This window comes from Pochonia chlamydosporia, chromosome 2 (genome assembly GCF_001653235.2).
Source record: "Pochonia chlamydosporia 170 chromosome 2, whole genome shotgun sequence".
Lineage (NCBI taxonomy): Eukaryota > Fungi > Ascomycota > Sordariomycetes > Hypocreales > Clavicipitaceae > Pochonia > Pochonia chlamydosporia.
In genome coordinates this window covers 3,851,343-3,870,359 of record NC_035791.1, presented here as the reverse complement: position 1 = coordinate 3,870,359, position 19,017 = coordinate 3,851,343, and the positions used below count along the sequence as shown (strand labels likewise).

The 19,017-nt window shown below is 50.7% G+C and overlaps 4 protein-coding genes across 4 annotated transcripts; 1 reads left to right on the top strand and 3 right to left on the bottom strand.

Annotated features, from left to right (window-relative positions):
- Positions 1 to 2,298: 2,298 nt before the first annotated feature.
- On the bottom strand, positions 2,299 to 2,853 carry VFPPC_15625 (SIT4 phosphatase-associated protein; the record flags this gene model as incomplete). Its single annotated transcript, XM_018293378.1, has 1 exon — positions 2,299 to 2,853. The coding sequence occupies one exon, from the start codon at positions 2,851 to 2,853 to the stop codon at positions 2,299 to 2,301; it is 555 nt and encodes a 184-aa protein (XP_018147389.1).
- Positions 2,854 to 3,511: 658 nt separating this feature from the next.
- VFPPC_03247 (Sit4-associated protein) lies at positions 3,512 to 6,747 on the bottom strand (the record flags this gene model as incomplete). Its single annotated transcript, XM_018282772.1, has 3 exons — positions 3,512 to 4,465; positions 4,527 to 5,981; positions 6,079 to 6,747. The coding sequence occupies 3 exons, from the start codon at positions 6,745 to 6,747 to the stop codon at positions 3,512 to 3,514; spliced, it is 3,078 nt and encodes a 1,025-aa protein (XP_018147388.1).
- A 2,625-nt stretch (positions 6,748 to 9,372) lies between these two features.
- On the bottom strand, positions 9,373 to 11,733 carry VFPPC_03245 (G-patch domain-containing protein; the record flags this gene model as incomplete). The annotated part of the gene is made up of 1 exon (XM_018282770.1): positions 9,373 to 11,733. One exon carries the CDS (start codon positions 11,731 to 11,733, stop codon positions 9,373 to 9,375), a length of 2,361 nt encoding a protein of 786 aa, XP_018147386.1.
- A 3,478-nt stretch (positions 11,734 to 15,211) lies between these two features.
- On the top strand, positions 15,212 to 18,080 carry VFPPC_03244 (spindle pole body component; the record flags this gene model as incomplete). The annotated part of the gene is made up of 4 exons (XM_018282769.1): positions 15,212 to 15,271; positions 15,352 to 17,551; positions 17,616 to 17,989; positions 18,054 to 18,080. 4 exons carry the CDS (start codon positions 15,212 to 15,214, stop codon positions 18,078 to 18,080), a joined length of 2,661 nt encoding a protein of 886 aa, XP_018147385.1.
- Positions 18,081 to 19,017: the final 937 nt, after the last annotated feature.

Genomic DNA, 19,017 nt, shown 5'->3' with positions numbered 1-19,017 from the left:
CCCAGCGCACCATGTGTCCTGATGTGACGCTGTCCAGTCTGATCCTCCGTATGTCTCGGCTGCACAGTCTTCCTCTGCCACTCATGCCTTGACTCTCTCATCCCCACGTAAGCCCGCATGTAACTATCACAGTCCAAATCCAAGTCCAAGTCCAAATCGGCCCCAGCACAAAATACAAAAATACAAAAATACATTTACCAAAAAGCCCAAAGCCAAGCTTTCAGCCAAAACCAAGGGTCCATGTCCACGCCAATCCATCCAAATTTAAAAAAAAAAAAGCCCCGTGCCTGAAGAAAACCAGCAAACATATCTGCAGTAGCTTAGCAGCCTCACAACACAAAGCCGCAGTCCTTTCCCAAATGGCTGCGCTTGTTCTCCAAAATGCCGGGATAGCCAAGCCTAGCCCAGGTCAGCACAGCCGTGATGTCAAGTCAGCCACCCAGCTTTGCATCCAAAAATAATCATCGATCGACAAGCTCATGGGCCAATTGGACGAAGGAACCCCCGGCGATCCCTACAGCAGCCATTACACGCAGGGCTTATTTTGTCCCGCACAAGGTCAAACTGGTGCATCTTGCCTGGTCCCCCCCGGTTTGCCTGGCTGGTTTGCCTGGACGCAGAGTAATCCTCCCGAGGCCGGGCGCCGCTGTCCGCCGCCTGCGATAATGAACGGGCTTGCATTGTCCCAAAGAGGTCAACTGTTTGCAGGATGGATCTTGGCCCTTCACTCGATTGAGATGCCCGTTATGTTGCGAACTAGCTCCATCTCCGGTCCAGCTAAGTGGGCTAAACAGGGAATATTTGCGGGCAAATTTTAGCCGTGACAAAATTAGCATCAATTCGGAGGAAATCAAAATAATGAATTGATGATGGAACACACATGAAAGAGGCACTTGGAGCATCATGGTGTCCTGCGGAAAGAGAGTGGATTTTTCGTCAAAGTTGCTTCCAGAAACACAGAAACCAGGCAGCCATGGCTCGAGCTGTGGGATTCAGAACCCGGCACTCCCTTGGCCAAAGCCAACGAGTAGGCAGTCACTTCCTTTGTGTTACAACTGGGTGTTGGTGTTGGGACGTGAGATTGCTGAGCCTAGTGCTGATATGATGTAACTGGTGTTGGTTGAACATCTCACCACTTGGAGATTTATACCGCGCTTGGGAAGCGAAACGATTATCATGACGACAAGTGCCGTCAAGCCGTCAACTCTAATGATCCTGTCATCAATGAGGGATCATTTATTAATCTATGACGACCAAGATGATGGCAAAGGATTCGATATGTCGTCAACTTGAATCTGTTTCCGTCATTCCCTCTGAGGTCAGAATATACTACAGTGACAATCAATTCTTGCCGACTAGCTCGACCACTCACCCAACTACATGTTGGTTCGCAAAAGGTCTACCGACCAAGCAATGACATAGAAATTTCCGGTACGAAGCCTAGAATTCTCGCAGCATCTACTCCGTAGTAGAGCAGTTTTCGCCCCCGATACATCTTGGCACGCTGTTGGCCGACCCAACTATGACTTCCGTATAATCTCCAACACAAAATATCCCTCAAGGCTATGTATGCCAAGCTACAATCCCTAATGCCTAAACTTGTGAAAATGCTCTCATCTCTCTGCGTTGCGCTTCAAGACGGATCCGGCGCTACACGGCGGCCAACAGCGCCAACCAACGCAGCCTCGACTTGTTGGCAAACATATCGTAGCCCGTACACAAAACGTCCTGCATACCTATGCAGTTGCATTTCAATACAAAGTCACACAACTTGCGTCTGGTTTCGGGCCTTGTGTAGTGCAACTGTGTTGACTGTCCTCCCATCGAACAAGGCTCGCCGTGTCAAGCAACTAGAGTGGCGGGCCAAAGGTATTCAACAAGGAAAAGTATGGCATATCACGCCGTGTGCAAAGGCATATTGGACTGTGTTAGTGTATACTTGGGCATGGGCAAAAGTCTTTAGCACAGACTGTAGAGCAGTCCCAAACTCAACACCGTAGACCCAAGAACAGAAATCAGCCGTCACATCACATAACATCACGCATAAGCAAATCTCCATTGCCGTATATGGTAACCCACACAAACCGCGGGATCTAATCAAAAAGAATAAAAAAATGTTGCACAAAGAAGTAATCAACCCCCATCATCATACAATTACACTTGCCCCCATTCTTCCCATCGCAAAATCCACCACAAAATGCTCCCTCGTTTCAAGCCTTCTTCCGCGCCCATCCATGCGATGTATAACCTGGCCTGGCATTGCCTCAGCTGTTCTACTACTCAACCCCACAAAGAGATTCATTTACCAATGACAACTTCTTCCTCGTCCGGTTCTTCAATGCTAGTCCTGCTTGCTGCCTCCTTGACTTCAATGGCTTTATGATCCTCAGCCTGCTTCCCATCCCCGGATACCACAACCTCGTCTTGGGCGTCTTGGGCGTCTTCCTCGCGTTTTGACTTGCTGTCGTTTCTGGAACCAAATGGCCATAGGCCGCTGAGACCTCTGCTGCTCTCCTTGGCTGGGTTTACTGCCAGGGGTCTGAGAACCAACTGCTCCCTATTCGAGTCACCGCCCTTGTCGTCTTCCGCCATGGCAAAGTCTCCAAATTCATCTTCATCCTCATCAGCTTCGTCAGAGTCACCGTTTTCAGCGCTGCTCTTCCTGCCAACCATGCTTCTCCACCATGATCCACGCCCGCCGTCTTGTACGTCGTCTACATCTAGGTCGTCATCGTCGTCAATGTCATCATCGCCATCTCTAAAGGGGTCCATTGTATTGTCGTCGTCTTCGTCTCCGTCATGGTGAAACGTCGCTGAGGATGATTGAGCTGCTTGGTTGTTCTTCTGGTGCATTGCCAACCGAGCTGCTAACTGAAGTCTAGCTCTGGAAGGGGGGACATTCAGCGGTGGAGGAGGAGGTGGTGGTGGAGGAATTGACGGCGGAGTCAACGAGTTGCCCGCATTGATAAGGGGGTCTGTATAAGACCGAAACTAAAAGAGTATTGATATCAGCGCCCGATTTCCGCGGCCCGTAATTTTCAAGAGACGAATCGAAGCATGGCGCACTGAGTAGAGATGGCCGTAACTGCAAAACTCCCATCACGACATTTTCCCCCCGATTTTCACCCCTGACACACAATTCCAATTTGCTCTGATGCTCCTCGACCACTGACTCTTGGTATCTTGATTTGTTTCTTGTTTCTTTTTCCTCATTATGCATTTCAAACTCTGCCCATCGTACACACATATATATCCCAATGCATCTGCATCCGCCGCTACAAGGATATCCCGGATGATCCCAACCATTGTTCTATGCTAATGCCAAATTGTGCCATACTATGACTAATCAAATCTTTGCTTCGGCAAGTAGGCGCACAAGATCGTTGAAGTCATAATCGTCGAACTCTTCCAAACCGGATACGTCTGGTTCGTCGGTATCTGATGCGTCAACCAGCCTGCTGCGATAGCTGGCACTTGCCAGGTTTCTAAAACAGAAGTCTAATGCCACATTCTATGATGATATTGATCGTTCTGCCGAGCCTTCAGAATAACCATTGTGTGCCGCTGCTTCTTGCTGCAAGTCATCTGCCATGATCTCGTCGTCGTCGTCATCATCGTCGTTGTGATGGGCCGCCGCAAAGCTCACTGGTGAACCAAGTGTCGCACGGATCTCCACGGCGGAATCTCCCGAGGATGCTTTGAGAGGCTCCGGAGACATCATGATCACATCAACCGGAGAATCCGTGTTTGCATTTGCAGCCACCTCCGGAGAGCCAATGCTTCGACCGTCAAAAGAATCTCCACTCACCTCAGAGTTAACATCTTCCTCCTCAACATCACCATCATCGTCCTCTTCATCGCTGCTACTTCCAAAGCCCGACATCAGGGTCCCGGCGCTGATTGCAAAGGGCCCAATACCATTGTTACCACCTTCGCTAAGTTCGATGCCGCCATTCAGGCCTGCTTCCGCCAAAGCATTGGAACCGGTTGCGGAAACGCCACCCAAACCAGACAGTCCAACACCACCCAAGCCGCTGCCACCGCCTATGCTGGCGCGGTGGCCAAGAGCAACTTCAGGCCGAACTCCGCCCAGGATGGCATTGTCACGTTCACGCGTCTCCGCAAGGGCGCCTTCAACGTAGTTGATCCACTCTTGGCTCATAACCTTGTCCAAGACCATCTCAGAAAGCAGTTCCGGTGGATGTCTCTCGGTGAACTTGACCACTTCTTCAGCAATAAGTGTCAGGTGGCCCATATATCCCATGCGGGTTTTTGTCTTGGCTTGGGACTCATCGCTAGCCTGTTGTCCATTGATAATGGCTGTTGTAATATCAGCTGCTTCGAATAGGGAAACTGCTAGAGTAGGGTTATAGCCACGATCCATGGGACCGTTGAAGACTTGCTGTACAATATCATAGACAACATTGTGCAAAAAGTTGTTCCAGGGGTATGAGAAGAAAAAGGACTATATAGCGTTAGTTGTGCAACATAAAACACCAAAGCTGAGGAGGAGCTGTGACACATACCAAAATTGCAGGTACAACACGGTGCTCGACAAATTGCATCTTCAGATAATCTCCAACAACAGGCTCCAGGGGTATATTTGCTTGTGGTTGTTGCCGTTCCTGAGCAACGGATGAATCGCCTGCGTTTGAAGTCTCTTCTGAGGCTTCTACTCTTTCTGGCAGGTCCAACTCAGCTGAAGTTTCAGCAACAGTCTCCAACCTCTCCGGGTTGTGTTCTGTAGTGGCGGTTTGGGCAGCACTCGCAGCAGAGAACAGCGGAGCCGGGGTATCTTCGGGGTGAGGAGAAAGGCCTCGGTGCTGGTCACCCAAGTCGTTGGGATTCAAAGACGCACCGCCTGTCGTGGGCTGAGCAAGAGGGTCAGTAGAAACAGATAAATTGGCAGGCTGCTGCGTAGAGGTGAGATGCTCGTCGATCTCCCTAGCCGCCGAGTCCAGTTCCGTGGACCGGGCATTGTTGGCCGTGGCCACTGTCTCGGGTTCCGATACCTCAGCCGGTTTCGCCTTTGAAGGTGAAAGCGGCGCCACAACTAGATCAGGATCCTCGAAACGCTGCTCATTGATCTTGTCAGCACCTACAGCCAGACGAGGAGAGCTGAGCGGCTCGTCCACAAAATCATCTTCGTCCTTTTCGATGAATGACGAGGGTGCAGCGGCAGCAATGTCGTCTTCGGCCTTGACAAATTCGTGCGACGTGTCTTCGTTCATTTCTTTGCTAGGCTCAACTTCCTCGAAGCCATCTTCGTCAGCATTTGTAACCTCGAGACGTCGACCTTCGTCGTGGACGCCACCATGGCCCATGCGCATGGTGAGATCATCAGCAGACTGGTCATCTTCTCGCAAGGGTCCCAGCTTTCCTTGGACTCGCAGACGTTGACGTTCAGCATCTCGCGTTGCGATCAATTCTTCGGACCCAACTTCATTGAGCAGCCCCATGTTACTGCAATGTAACAGCTCTGCCATCAATTCGCAAGTCTTGAATCGATCGAAACCGAGAGGCTCGAGCTTCTCCCCAAAGGTAGAGTCGGAGCCCGCTTTGCGTGCAGGCCCGTCCATGATAAGGCTCATGAACTTGGGCACATTCTGGGCGAAAAGCCGCAACAGATTCCCAAGGTAAATTGGATCTCGGCTGGAAGGAACTTGGTTGGCTTCTGTGCCCACGTCGGGGTCATAATCCGAGTTGTTCTTTCTGATGACTTCGATGACAATTCCGACACCTACGGTAAGTGGGTTTCCTCCTCCGAGCATATAGCCGATCAGCTGTTCGACACAGGGTTGCGATACCAGCTGACGTGTGAGCTCGTTGGGGCCGATGCATTGTTGTTCGTTTTGTGAGGCGTTGGCGGAGATGGTAATAATAGCCTTGATAAAGTCACCCGCAGCCGTCTGCACAACCCAGCTGTGCTTCGGGTCGAGGCAGGAGAGTAGTGTGGGAATGATGTCCTTTGAATAGAGCCACTGGATTAGGTCAGTCAGCAGGGGAGTGTTTTGCGCGGTGACTAGATTGCAGAATGAAAGCAGATCAGATATCTTTTGATTTTTGTTTTGTACGAACCTCGACAATGCCTTGTCCTCCTTCGTTCCGATCCAGGGCGATAATCTTGAGAAGTAGATCCATAATCATGGGGCATTCGACATGCCTCAGAAGCTCGGGGACAACATTGGGGATGCTCCGAAACAGCTCCATCATGTCGTCGGTCTTCTTTTCGAACAGAGACTCATTGACCTTTGTGAAGTAGCTTGCCTGGAGCGGATCGAGGGGGGCAGGACGCTCAAGAAACTTCCAAAACTTGCGAATCAGGTCACGGTTCTCGGTCAGGGCCTCGTAGATGGACCACGTGTCGGAGCTCAAGACTTCGGAAGCAACGAGGGCATATCTATTGCGCCTCTTTTCCTGCTCCTCGTCGTCATTTTCGGTGACATCGGTAGCGCGGGAAGACGCACGCGGCCGTGAGAAGGGTAGCAGACGGGTTTTGCCCTTGGACTCATCGTCGGTGGGGTCGTCGGGGGTTGCGAAGACTTCGAGTTTCGGGGCGACTACATACTCCAGCAGCTTCTGGAGGATGTTGTCCTCGCGGAGATATTCGATGAGCTTAGAGTTGTGCTGCTTGAGCTCCTGAATGAGGTCGCTCTCGTCTAGCAGCTCCTCGAGGGTGAAGTCGGGTTTGTCGAGGATTGTGTCGATGGTGGAGATGTTGGCGTAGCCGCCAAATCTCCAAAACATGGCGACGTTTCTATGTCAAAGCGCCGGGCGACTGGCAGCACCGGCGGTGGAAGGCAAGGGAATGGACGGAGATGGGCTCGATGAGCCGGATCATGTACTGCGCTGCAGAACCGGGATGATGTTGGTTGGTGTTGGCAGGACAAGAATGAAGTGTCGAGGCCTGGGAGTCCTAGTCGTAGTCGCAGCCCAGTAGCCGTAGTGGCCAGCGGTTGGGCATTCGGCTCGGGGCATTCAATCTTCGAGGGCAATCAGCTTGAGCACAAGCAGATAATCGGAGTCTGGACTGGAGCTGGAGCCTGTCGGAGCGAATCTGTTGGCAGACGGTGGACCACTTGGGCTTAAGTTGGGGGCAAGCAAAGTGGAGGAGCCCTGGACTTGACTCCGTACCGCATGTGGCAGAAAATAATAATTAAAAAAAAGGGCACTGGGCCAGGCCAGACCAGACCAGCGCAGATAAAAATAATAGGAGAAACTTGACTGAATAATAAGATTGATGGCAAACTGCCTGGCGTCACACGACAACGAGCAACCGGCGCGCAGGTGGGCAAAGGCACCAGACGACAATGCAGTGGGCGCGATGAGGCGCGGTCCCAATTAAAATAAGTTTGACAGTGGTGACGTGACAAAAAGGGAGTTGAGGCCGATTAAATCTAATGCATGTGGTTGATGGGAGATGGCGATGATGGCAATGTGGGAAGTGCTGGACTTGGCACGGAGAGACTTTGACGGGACAGGGGGAATAACCTTGACCACCAGACGCATCATTGATGTGCACTTGGCTGGTAGGGCCCTGCCTTGCTAACAAGTTGCCATGGAATATTGACTGACATCAATTCAATGACTTGGCCATCATTCCAAGTTTGATGGCTGTCAACTAGACCCAGAAGCTGATCAATGGTCAGCCAGGGGGTCAAGTCTGGTCTGGTCAATCTCAAGTCCTTGTCATGGTCTGAATGACTCTTCAGTGTCGTCTGCTGTCTGGTACAATACAGCACTTGCGCAGTGCATCCGTCTACTGAATGGCCTGTTCTCTTCTCTGCATGTTCCTCCATGTCGTCAAGTCTAATTCTGCTCTCCCTCTTCCCTTTGCAGGCGTATTCCAATTCTGCCTGGCCGTTGCCGCCCAGCAGACCAGACAGGGGACCATCAATTCATATCCATTTAATCCATCCACAATTTGATCTGCTCCAATCTGGTCTCATATCGTCCAGCCAGCCTGGCGCATCAATGTGGACATAACCTTTGGGGGCTTCAACGGACGCTTGGGGCCATTCAAACTCCATGTCGTCAATGGTGGCCAGGAACCTCCAAGAATCCAATCCTCTTCATCCCATCCCTGCAAATTCCCATTCCCTCAATACTCATCGGCGACTGTCTCCTTCATTCAATACCTTACCGTGGGCATCATCATCCATTCACATAAATCACCATGTGCTAACCGCAAAATAGTCTACATCAACCCACGTGAACAACCGCCCCCAGACAACATGTCACCAAATACCACCCTCACCGCATGTAATGCAGCCCTGCCGCTACATTCGGAAACATCTCCTTGAACCGAATCTCTAATCTCGTTTCAGATGGAGCAAAAACCGCCGGGCCAAAAACCATCAGCCATCCCAAGTCGAAAATGCACGGCCCAAGCCTCTCTTCGCTTCCCTGATTCATCCGCATGTTACCCTGCCAAACCAAACATCTCCGTCTGCAACATCCAGCTTTACGGAAATCCATATTCCAGCCCCCGGACAACAATAAAACCCGCGTGGCATCCATCATGGTCCCGTCTGCCAACCGGGTGGCTTGTCCTGTTCGGCACCCAAATGTCAGGGCGGCGTCATCTAGGCCCTGCCCCTGCTGGGAGTGGGCTGCCATTGTTCCTGTGGTAGCCAAAGCGCCTGGCTTTTACAAATAGGCCGTAATTTGGGTGTTTTCTAGATGCCCTATTGTGATGTGGTGATTTGGCGTTTGTTATGCGACAAGGGGAGCTGTGGTAGTGGCCACATGCTTCTGATGCCTCCTAATGGGAACATCAAGCTAAACGCCTTCAATCTCTAGAGCCAGCTTCAAATACTTTTCCATACACATGTTCCGACTTTGAGTCAAAGACGCTCTCCTCGCCGTAGTAACGTAGTACCCTGATAATAGCAGCAGTCCAATTCCTACAGCTCCGTGCACGCCGTCTCCCCCTCCAGCGCAACATCACAATATGTGCGTTCAACATTTCCATAGTACTACGCCGAGTCGCGAGGGGGTATCATGGAAATTCTTTGGTATTCAATCCTGGCCTGTCATGCTTTCATTGCTCGAATGTCCGCTTTCCTTGCAACCAACAACACCAGTCGGGTCTAGTTGCCGAGGCTGCGCTGGCCTGAGACGGTTGCACGGGAAGCTATTCCAATTGGCCTTGCAAACCGGCCACGCGAGTGTCTGTCTCACTTGAGAACCATAGCTACCAACATATACAGGGTACTTAGCATATTCAAATCATTGGCGTATCCTAGAACACGGTGTGATGCGAGCCGAAAACAAGAAATGGTTGGGTTGACCTTGCAGCATCCATGGCGCAAGGCTATGTGATTCCATTTTATCCCAACCCCAGAGTCTATACGGAGTATAAAATACACATTACACAATGTTCATAATTTGCAGTCCCTTATCCAATTCATTTCTGACCCCCTTGACGTGAGCCATGTCCTTCAACAACACGCCACGCCACCAGCTGTACCACTCTGCCACTTCCTCAAGGTCTGCTTCGCCAAGGGCCAACCACTCCCGCAGTTTGTCGTACCACATTGGAAAGACATCTTGTACAAGCACCTCGGCAATAATGGTGTCACCAAGCATGCGATTCCACGTCATCACCCCTGTGAGGACAGGGAGGTAAGGCTCTTGGTCTGCAGGGTCGACACGGAAATTCATTCTCAAGTATCGACCCATGGATGGAAGTACGTGAGACATGATAAGTGGTCGCCATTGACTGCCCAAGACGTCCTCCCATTGCTTCAGGCCAGGTACTGTTCCGCGCTCAAACTCCCAGACGTCAATGAGCTGTCGGAACTTTCTCTTGACGTCTGCCACTAGGCCGGTGCCCTTTGGATCTAGGTGGTACGGAGGCAGGTGCTGTAACCACGGGAAGAGCCAAGTGTGCGGCAGATGGTGACTTTGACGCTTCTTTTTGGGATTCCAGTCCGAAACCGCAGTCTCAAGCTTCCGTGCTACATGGTCCATGACCTGAGCTCTTATGAAAGGGGGGAGCAGGTCGTTCCAGCTCTCTACCACGTCGAGCATTGGACTCGGCGTCAACGGGTCCCATTCGCGGATTGCTGTGACAACACGCGGCAGCCAGTTTTTATACATCATGCTTTCGTACGGTGTTGTAGCTTTCTGGTGTCTCCGATAGATGCCTTCCTGCTGCAGACTGTTCGAGTGCCACTTGTCAACAGAGCGACCTTCATTTTGCGACTTCATGAGCAATGGTGCTAAACGCTTGAGTTCCGGCGTAAACTTAGACGGTTCTGCGAGAGGATCCCATTCAGTGTCTCGGAAGAAAGGGTGAACCGCAGCGACGGCAATGTCTGCCGTGTCAGCGTTGGCAGTACCAAGCTCAGCTGCTTTCTGCAAACAGTTGATAACTAAATCCCAGTCGGAATCCACGGTGAGCTGTTCAGCAATCATGCTAGAAAACGCTTGGAGTCTCTCAAAGTCGGACCGCAGGTCTTCCATTTCTCGTTCCCTTTCCTCCAGTTCAGCATTGACCCAAGTCTTGCGTTCCTCAAGGCTTCTCCACTCTTCAGAAAAAGCTTGGAGATCTGCTTGCGCTCGTTTGACCAATTTCCTTGCCTCAATCAGTTCTGTTGATTCAGGCACACCAGATGTTGGCGTCATGATTCCGCTTGTTGATGTGAGCATCTTGCTCCCAGGTCCAGTCATGTCCAAAATGGGCGTAAAAGCTTCTGGAATATTTAAGCCCGGAGCTGAGGCTTTCAATTCTTCAGCTGTCAAGTATTTCGTCTTTTGTCTTCGCGGAGTACTAGCACCGCTGCCAGCTGCACCTCCGAGAGCCTTCTTCTTGGCTCTCTTGCGTTTCTTCTCCTCTTCATCAGAATCGATTACCTTTTCGCCCCGTAATTCCGCTTGGCGCTTCTCTTCCCGGCGTTCATGTTCGGATTTCTCCTTGACGGCTCCCAAACCAGCACCTTGAGGTCGTAGATTCGCTTCAATGATTAAGTTTCTTCCTTGTCCTTCTTTACCGAGACCTGTGCCTTGGACGTAGCCCATTTTAGCCATCATTCGTGCTCCAAAGCCTTTGGCGTTGATTTTTCCTTTGCTAGTGAAAGTGCTATGCTGTGGTTTGTTTTGAGGTGGTTCTTTATTCGCCACCGTCTCTTTTAAAACGGGCTCGTTCGCGGATGATGGCACGAAGCCCCTTCCAAGGACGCCGCCCCCTTGGAATCTAGACTTCACCTTCGGAGGAGAGGCTTTTATGGTCTCGTCTTCTTCATCTTCGGTGGCTCGCTGGAATGTAGAGCCTAGGCCGCGCCCAAAGCCCAACCCAATACCACTTGTTGTGTTGTCATCGTCGTCTTCTTCGTCATCGTCTTGACCGTCGTCGTCTTCGTCATTATTCCAACTGCCCAACACCGGCTTGTTATCCTCTGATTCCATTTCGTCCTCGGATTTGTTTGCTTTGGAATTCGTCGAAACAAAGGTCATGCCCTTATTTCGGAGAGACTTTCGTTTCCATCTCGACCCTGGCCCATCATCCTCGCTGTCGGAGCCAAAAATACCAAGTGCAGCCTTCTCCTTATTGTTCTTGCCGAGTCGCCGCTTTTTTCTGGGGTTAAAGTCGCCGAACTCATCGTCGTCCGCTGCCACGCCTGGTATGCGGTAGTCATCCTCGTCTTCTGATGCCGAAGACGAGAATTCAGCGGCGGCAGCTTTCGTGAGACGCGACGGGTCGAACTGAAAGTTGCCGTTGCTCGACATTTCGGCTTGTTGATTTAGAGCTCTCGGAGCTTCTTATAATGGTGTCGCAAATTTTTCCATGCCAAATGTTTGAAACGAAAAAGTTACTGGCGTTGTAGGTATCCATCCCACGCAGGCAGCAAGAGCTTCAGATATGTCACCTTATCAGCACGTGACCGATGATGATTCTTTGATGTCCAAAACGCCAATTTCTTTGTGTCTGCGGCGATTGAGCAAACAAAGATGAATGTTAGATTTTTATTTTCCTAGTATAGTACTGAAAACTAATGAAACCGGTTTCAATTTTTCTCTGTTTTTTGGGACCGAAAAACATAGCTACTCAGTTGATGTATCGTACAGTTGAGTCGAGTTGGTACTGTGGCGCTATCACATGGTGGCACGAGTGCATGAAACGGGGGGACTCAAATGTCACCTCGATGTCACTTCTATAAATGCATTCTATTTAGATGGTGTGAGCTACCATACAAGTGTATACCTGGACTTTGGTCTTTAAACAACCAGAAGGCATGTCATGTCCAACTTCGTATTTTCCTCATCCCCAAAACCAGGACACCAACCTAAGCCCTACTAACCAGCTCATACATAAGCTAGAAAGCTCGCATATAGGGCGAGTGAGGTGAACGTGGCGATGGCAAAGAATAGACTCCAGAACCAAGATATGTAGAAAGCCTAGCGCTTCGCGGAAGCACGCCTCGACCAGTGGTGGGAGTCGGGCATGGGTTAAAAACAGAAACGCGACGACTAGTTATATGTCTCAGCAGACTTGGCTTTCTCACAATTCTTCGTCCATCCCATCTTCGAGGGATGTGATGCGTTCCCACAAACATACCGCCATCTTTCTCTGAGGCACCACTAAAAAAGCTCACGGTGACATGTTCGGGTTCACTCGGGTCTGTTCCGCCTCTATGGAATGCTTTGCCTCCCCTATAGATCATGTCAATGAGCTGCTCCAAGACTTCCAGATTCATGCTATACTTACATGTCTGCGGGCAGGCATTTAACTAACGCCCAGAGACTTCCCCGGGCCCTTATCTGCTTTCTGCCAAACCGTAAGCATAAGTTATCTATTTCGTCGCATTGCTCAGCCCAGTTTGTATATTCGACGTGCACTTGATACTCATCCAATGCATGGTAACATTGTTGGGTTTGATTTGAGGGTGAACCCGTTTCTGAGGACATTTCGAAGGATCCGACACACTGATAACTAAATACCCTGCCAGCAGGATGGTTGACTATATCAAATGAGAGGAAGTTAAAGCTGTTAATACGAGATTGCAGTAAATGTGAAGAGCGATAAGCAAGAAAATGTTAACATTGTCAATAACCGAGTATATCTTTCCGACTCCAGATGAGCCCAGGACCATCCTTAAATAACTAAACCAACCTGCCTAGATTACAGTCTTCACACTTGTGGGAATAGTGAGTAATTTGAACACAACTCTTGGAATTTCATCGACAGAATAGAACATGTCAACATGGAGAAATCGTCGGGTAGGAACAAAGAGCTTCCATGAGAATGATGTTGGCACTGAAGCCGCGCCAATCATTGAGAATAGGCATTCACGGCTTGTTTGTAGGGCCAGGACCATCCTATGGCGCCATTCGCATGTGCAAATAGGTATTTGCGCAGAGCATCGTAATGGTAAAGAACCAAGTTCAGTGTTTGGAGATGAAGGGATGAAAGCCATTTCATGTCATCATAGACTATAAGATATCTGCCTGAACACGGAATGAAACGCTTTCCGGGGGTTTACCATGAAGCAGCTCAAGAAGCAGTCGGGCCACCAGCGCGACTGGACGCGGTTGAGCGATTGCAATATCATCGCGTCAAACTAATGAGTGTGGTCTCTGTAGCCGGGAACATGGGTTGAGGACGGGTAACCCGAAGTGCCGAAATCCTTGGATGCCATGCCATTAATCTGCATGACGTGTTGTTAGCTTATTATCAGGGCAGCAAGTTGGTTGGGCCATCAATTGCAACCGGCAGCATAGTGATGCCTGTCCGTCGCTGGGCAACAAGAGGGACTGGAGTGGGCTCACTGGCAGGAACTTCAAAGCGACAACAAAGAGTCGTCACCACATCCGAGCTCCAAATGCAAGGGCATCACGCCGAAATTCACTCTATTGGAGAGCTCCAAGATAGTTGCGAGGTTTCTGAAGATATTCCGGGCCTTTGTTTTGATATTCAAAGCAGGTTACTGAATGTCTTTGGACGCGATGACTTGAGATTTGATGTTTGAGGGCATAATAGGGTAGCAGCAACAACAGCAGCGCACCTGCCAGGAAAGTGTCTGGTCAGGCACCACAAGCCATTCCACTTTGGCGGTTGGGCTCTGATTGGCTCCAGACCGCCTCAAATGCTCCCGTTGGGCATGACGCCTGGCACCAGACTGAAGTGCAGGTGCCTTCGGTTGTGGCTGGTTCAATGTTTTCCGTGGCCATCAATCGCTCATCACATGGTGCTGTTATTTTGTCTTTGGAGAATCACATGTAGACGTGATTGTGTATTGACATTATAGGAGCAAATGCGCGCCGCCACGATGACCTCTGGTAGGTAGCCGTCCATGTCAAGTCTGATTCTGGCTCCATCTCCATGTTTACCCCCAAGCCCAGTCCCAAGCCCCAGTCCCAAGCCCCCAGTCCCATTTGGAGTCCCAATCATCGTCTGGTGCCTCCACCCCTGGATGGCCAGGGGTCTTCTTCCACCGCCCATCCATTTAGCAGACTTGACTTGGCCTGACGTGAGGACTGCAGATTGAAGTCTGGTGTCTGGTGTTTGGTGTGTTTGGTCGGCCCCGCCAAAGCAAAGCAACATTGAATCACATCACTTGGCTGGTCCCTTTCTCAACCTAGCAAAACATTATTCCCATAAGTCTTCCGTCGCGGTGGCATATTTTTTTTTGGGACTATTTGCTGAACAAACTCTGCTTCAGTATTTCCAACTGCTTCTTATGAAAATATCTTTTTTCATTGCGACCTACGAGGCCACAGTTCCTGCTTGCCCTGACTTCACCTCGCGCTGCATGCACCCTTAAAATCCCCGCCTGGGACACCACGGACACCACGACCGATTTATACACCCCCTTCCGTCTCTGCTTTGTTTCCGACAAACGAGAGCACTTGAGCTTCTGGACGGACCTGGCCCACCTGCTTGCTTCACCTCTTAGTTCAGCACACCTTCGTTTCTCTGGCGAGGCGAGTGACATAGACTCTGGTAGCCTTGGCCTTCCGCTGGCGTTTCGACCGCATCTCCTGCTCGTAAGTAGATGCTACCACTCCGAACCTTTGCATCACTTTGATATGCACAACTCGGCCTTCCAGAGCATATATGAAGATTTTGAGTCGCAAAGAGGCTATGGAAAAGCATCAGCGCTTTAGAAGGATACATGTACTAATCGAAAGTCTAGTCCGCGTTCTGAAATCTCAAAGACGACGACCGCGCCGCTGTCCCGAATCCCTCATACATCCCATCGCTGAAATGGCGGACCAGGAGGAGGACTACAGCTCCTTGCCGCTCCCTGATCGGTTCACCCATAAGGTTCGTTTATCTGCGTTTGTCCTTGATTTTTCTGTTTAGTCATTGCCATAAGGCGCATGGCTTATTTTGTTTCCACACAGATTTGGAAGGTCAGGAAAGCAGCATACGAAGATGCCGCAAAACAGTTCTCCGTTTCCCCAGACGAGTCCGATCCATGCTTTCGGCCATTTATTAACGACCCGAATCTATGGAAATCTGCCGTGACCGACTCCAATGTCGCCGCCCAACAAGAAGCCATCATCGCCCTGTGCGCGTTCCTGAAATTTGGCGGACGAGATGGTGCTTTGCGATCTCGTGGATTGACAATCACTCCCATGGTGGAAAAGTGTCTATCCTCGACAAGAGCAGCCACCAAGCAAAACGCCCAAGAGGCTTTACTTCTCTACATTGAACTCGACACTGCTGGGCCCGTTATTGAAGATGTCTTGCCAGGATTGACCAACAAAGTCCCTAAGAATGTAGCTGCTACGTTAAATGCGTTGACCGCTATATTCCACAACTATGGATGCAAAATAGTCGACCCAAAACCAGTACTGAAAGCCTTGCCAAAGGTCTTTGGTGCGGCTGACAAGAACGTTCGTGCTGAGGCGACCAACCTCACTGTTGAATTGTACAGATGGTTGCGCGAAGCCATGAAGCCTATGTTCTGGGGTGAACTGAAACCAACCCAACAGACTGACCTGGAAGCGCAGTTTGAGAAAATCAAGGCAGAGCCGCCTCCAAAACAGGAACGACTCCTTCGGTCTCAACAAGCAGCAGCAGACTCTGCAATCAATGGTGGAGATGACGGCGATGTTGGAGGAGATGATGAGGGGGAAGAGGCGGCTGAGATGGATGCGTTTTCTCTGGCTGAGCCAGAAGATGTTACCAAAAAGATTCCAGCCAACTTCACCGATATGCTTGCCTCCTCGAAGTGGAAGGATAGGAAGGAGGCCGTCGAGGCCTTGTATCAGGCGATAAATGTCCCCCGTATCAAGGACAGCGATTTCAACGAAGTCAATCGAGGGCTCGCCAAATGTATGAAGGACGCCAACGTAGCTGTTGTTACACAAGCAGCGCAGTGCATTGAACAACTTGCCAAGGGACTGCGACAGAGCTACGGCAAATATCGAGCAGTTGTCATGCAACCTATAATGGATCGATTAAAGGAGAAGAAGGCATCAGTTTCGGACGCTCTTGGCGCCGCCCTAGATGCCGTCTTTACCTCGACTAGCTTGACCGACTGTCTTGAAGATATCACGGCGTACTTGAGCAACAAGAACCCTCAGGTTAAAGAAGGCACCATGAAATTCCTGATCCGTTGCCTACGCACCACTAGAACGGTTCCCGCCAAACCTGAGATTGCCACAATATGTGAAGCGGGTAAGAAGCTGCTCTCGGAGTCTAGCCCGGCGCTCCGTGATGGAGGCGCTGAGATCCTTGGAACCGTCATGAAAATCATTGGTGAACGGGCCATGACCCCATACTTGGACGGTCTCGACGACATTCGCAAGACAAAGGTCAAAGAGTTCTTCGAGACAGCCGAAGTCAAAGCCAAGGAAAAGCCAAAGCCCGTGCCGGTAGCGAAGGCTCCTCCCCCTTCGGCAAAGAAACCACTCGGCGCAAAGAGGCCGGCTGTGAAAAAGGCCGGAGCTCCTGTGATGCCTGCAGAGACTCCCACGGCGGCCCCGGCAGCACCCAAGCTTGCGGCTCCCGGTAGCAAACTCGGCGGCCTGAAGCCGTCTGGCCTGGCTGGATTGAAGGCCCCTCAGAAACGTACACTAGGGGCCCCCGGGGCCGCATCCCCTCGACGTCCTGCTGCTGGCCCGCCGGTCATGCCTTCGGATGATGAACCTGCAGCTCCACCACCACAGCCTCGAGCTGGGTTGTCTCGAGGTCTCGCTGGCCGCTCGCTGGCAAAGCCTGCGGCAGCTCCAATAATGCCTGCCGCCGATTCTCCGCCACCTGCCAGCGGCCTCTCTGCTGTGGAACGTGCAGAATTAGAAGAGCTTCGAGCAGCCAACGAAAGACTTTCGCGCCAAGTCGATGACATGAGGCAAGAACGGAACAGGTTCATGTCTGAGATTCAAGAACTGAAGAATCAGAATGCTGGGCTCATAGAGGACCATACCAGAGATGTTCTCAGCATCAAAGCCAAAGAAACACAGCTTGTAAGAGCCCGAAGCGATGCTGAGGCTACCGAACAGGTCAACGAGAGGTTACGACGAGAGCTTGAGCGCTTGAAGAGAGCACTGAGCCGGGCTGAGGGCCTAGGCGCGCAGACTGGGATGGGAAGTCCAGGTACGCATTTAGTTTTCCTCTAATTCTGCAGTAACCCAAAGGCGTAACACTAACCAATGCACAGTAACATCGCCGATACATGACGATGTTGGTATCTATCGTGATTCAGGAGCCGCATCCTCAAACCGAAACAGAATGAGCTTCACTAGTACCATGTCGGAAGAGAAGGAGAATGGAGAATTGTCTTATCCCAGGAGCAAGCTCAGCCCCGAACTTCGCCATAGTGGAAGCGGAGCTTCCTCTGGACGTGGCTCTCCTGCTAGAGGATTCAGGAGCGCCATACCTGCTGCATATGAATCTCACGAGTCCAGCGCACCGACAAGCCGAGAGAGACCCGTTTCGTCTTTACCACAGCCTACAAATGGCGGCGGGGTCGAGAGTTGGAAACGTGCAGCCGAAGTCACGAGTCAGCTCAAAGCTCGCATTGAACAAATGAAGGTTAGTGACGTGCCTTTCCCATCGTTTTGTTTTAGGTGATGTCTCTTCGCTAACAGTTGCACAGGCTAAGCAAGGCTTTTCTCGACCTTGATTCCGTGTGGTGTCTAACTGAGAAGGTTGTGAAAAGCGATGCACAACAGAGTATGAGGGCCAAAGGCGTGGCTATTTTCTCTCCGTTGTTATCTGGCCTCGCTTAAACGTTTTGTTTGGCTACTGAGTTTGTTCTGCATTTTCGAAGGCGTTGAAACGACATACCCTAGTCTTTTGTGCGGTTGACAGTTGTGGAGATAGATACTACTGTGCGATTACTTTACTCATTTATAATGCTGCGATGGGGGACATGGATGTATCAACGGGGGGTTGTTCTTGGCGATGACTTTACGACGGGACGGCTCTTCAAATGATGATACCACTGGTATTGTATACTACATAGATAATTATGCTGCGTTGGCGCCCGAATATGGGTAAGATCGTTGCAAGAGCTCTAGGAAGGAAAAAGACATCTGTTTCTACCACTGTGAGCCAGTAGGGTGTTCAGGTATGGCCATCAAACAGTAAGGCGAGGTGACCGGGCTATGCATATACATATCCTGTTCCGAAGTACATGCCAAGTCACAAAATCATTTCACATGTGCGGCATTGAGGTGCATGTAAGCTACAAGTCTGGTCAGATGCAAAAATATCTAGCTCTTATTGCCTTCTCCGTACTCCGTATGATGGGCCAAGATGTTTTGATTCAGATCGCCAAAGCGAGCGGGTGTTTTTGTGGGGCTCGGATTTTGGCAACAGGAGCAAGTTTATTAGCAGCCAGGCACGCATCGGATGGTGACGTAATCTATGCGACTTTGAGAGTTGGGCACAGGTGCATGGATGCACAACCAGAAAATGCTGGCAAAAGTGTCAAATTATGTTGACGTGTTGATATAGTTGCCGTGAGAGAGTGAAAGGGGTTGATGCATTGGGCTGTATGTTGATGCTGTGCTGCGTTCTGCTGTCTTATGGCTGTTCACTGGGGCGATATGAGTTGA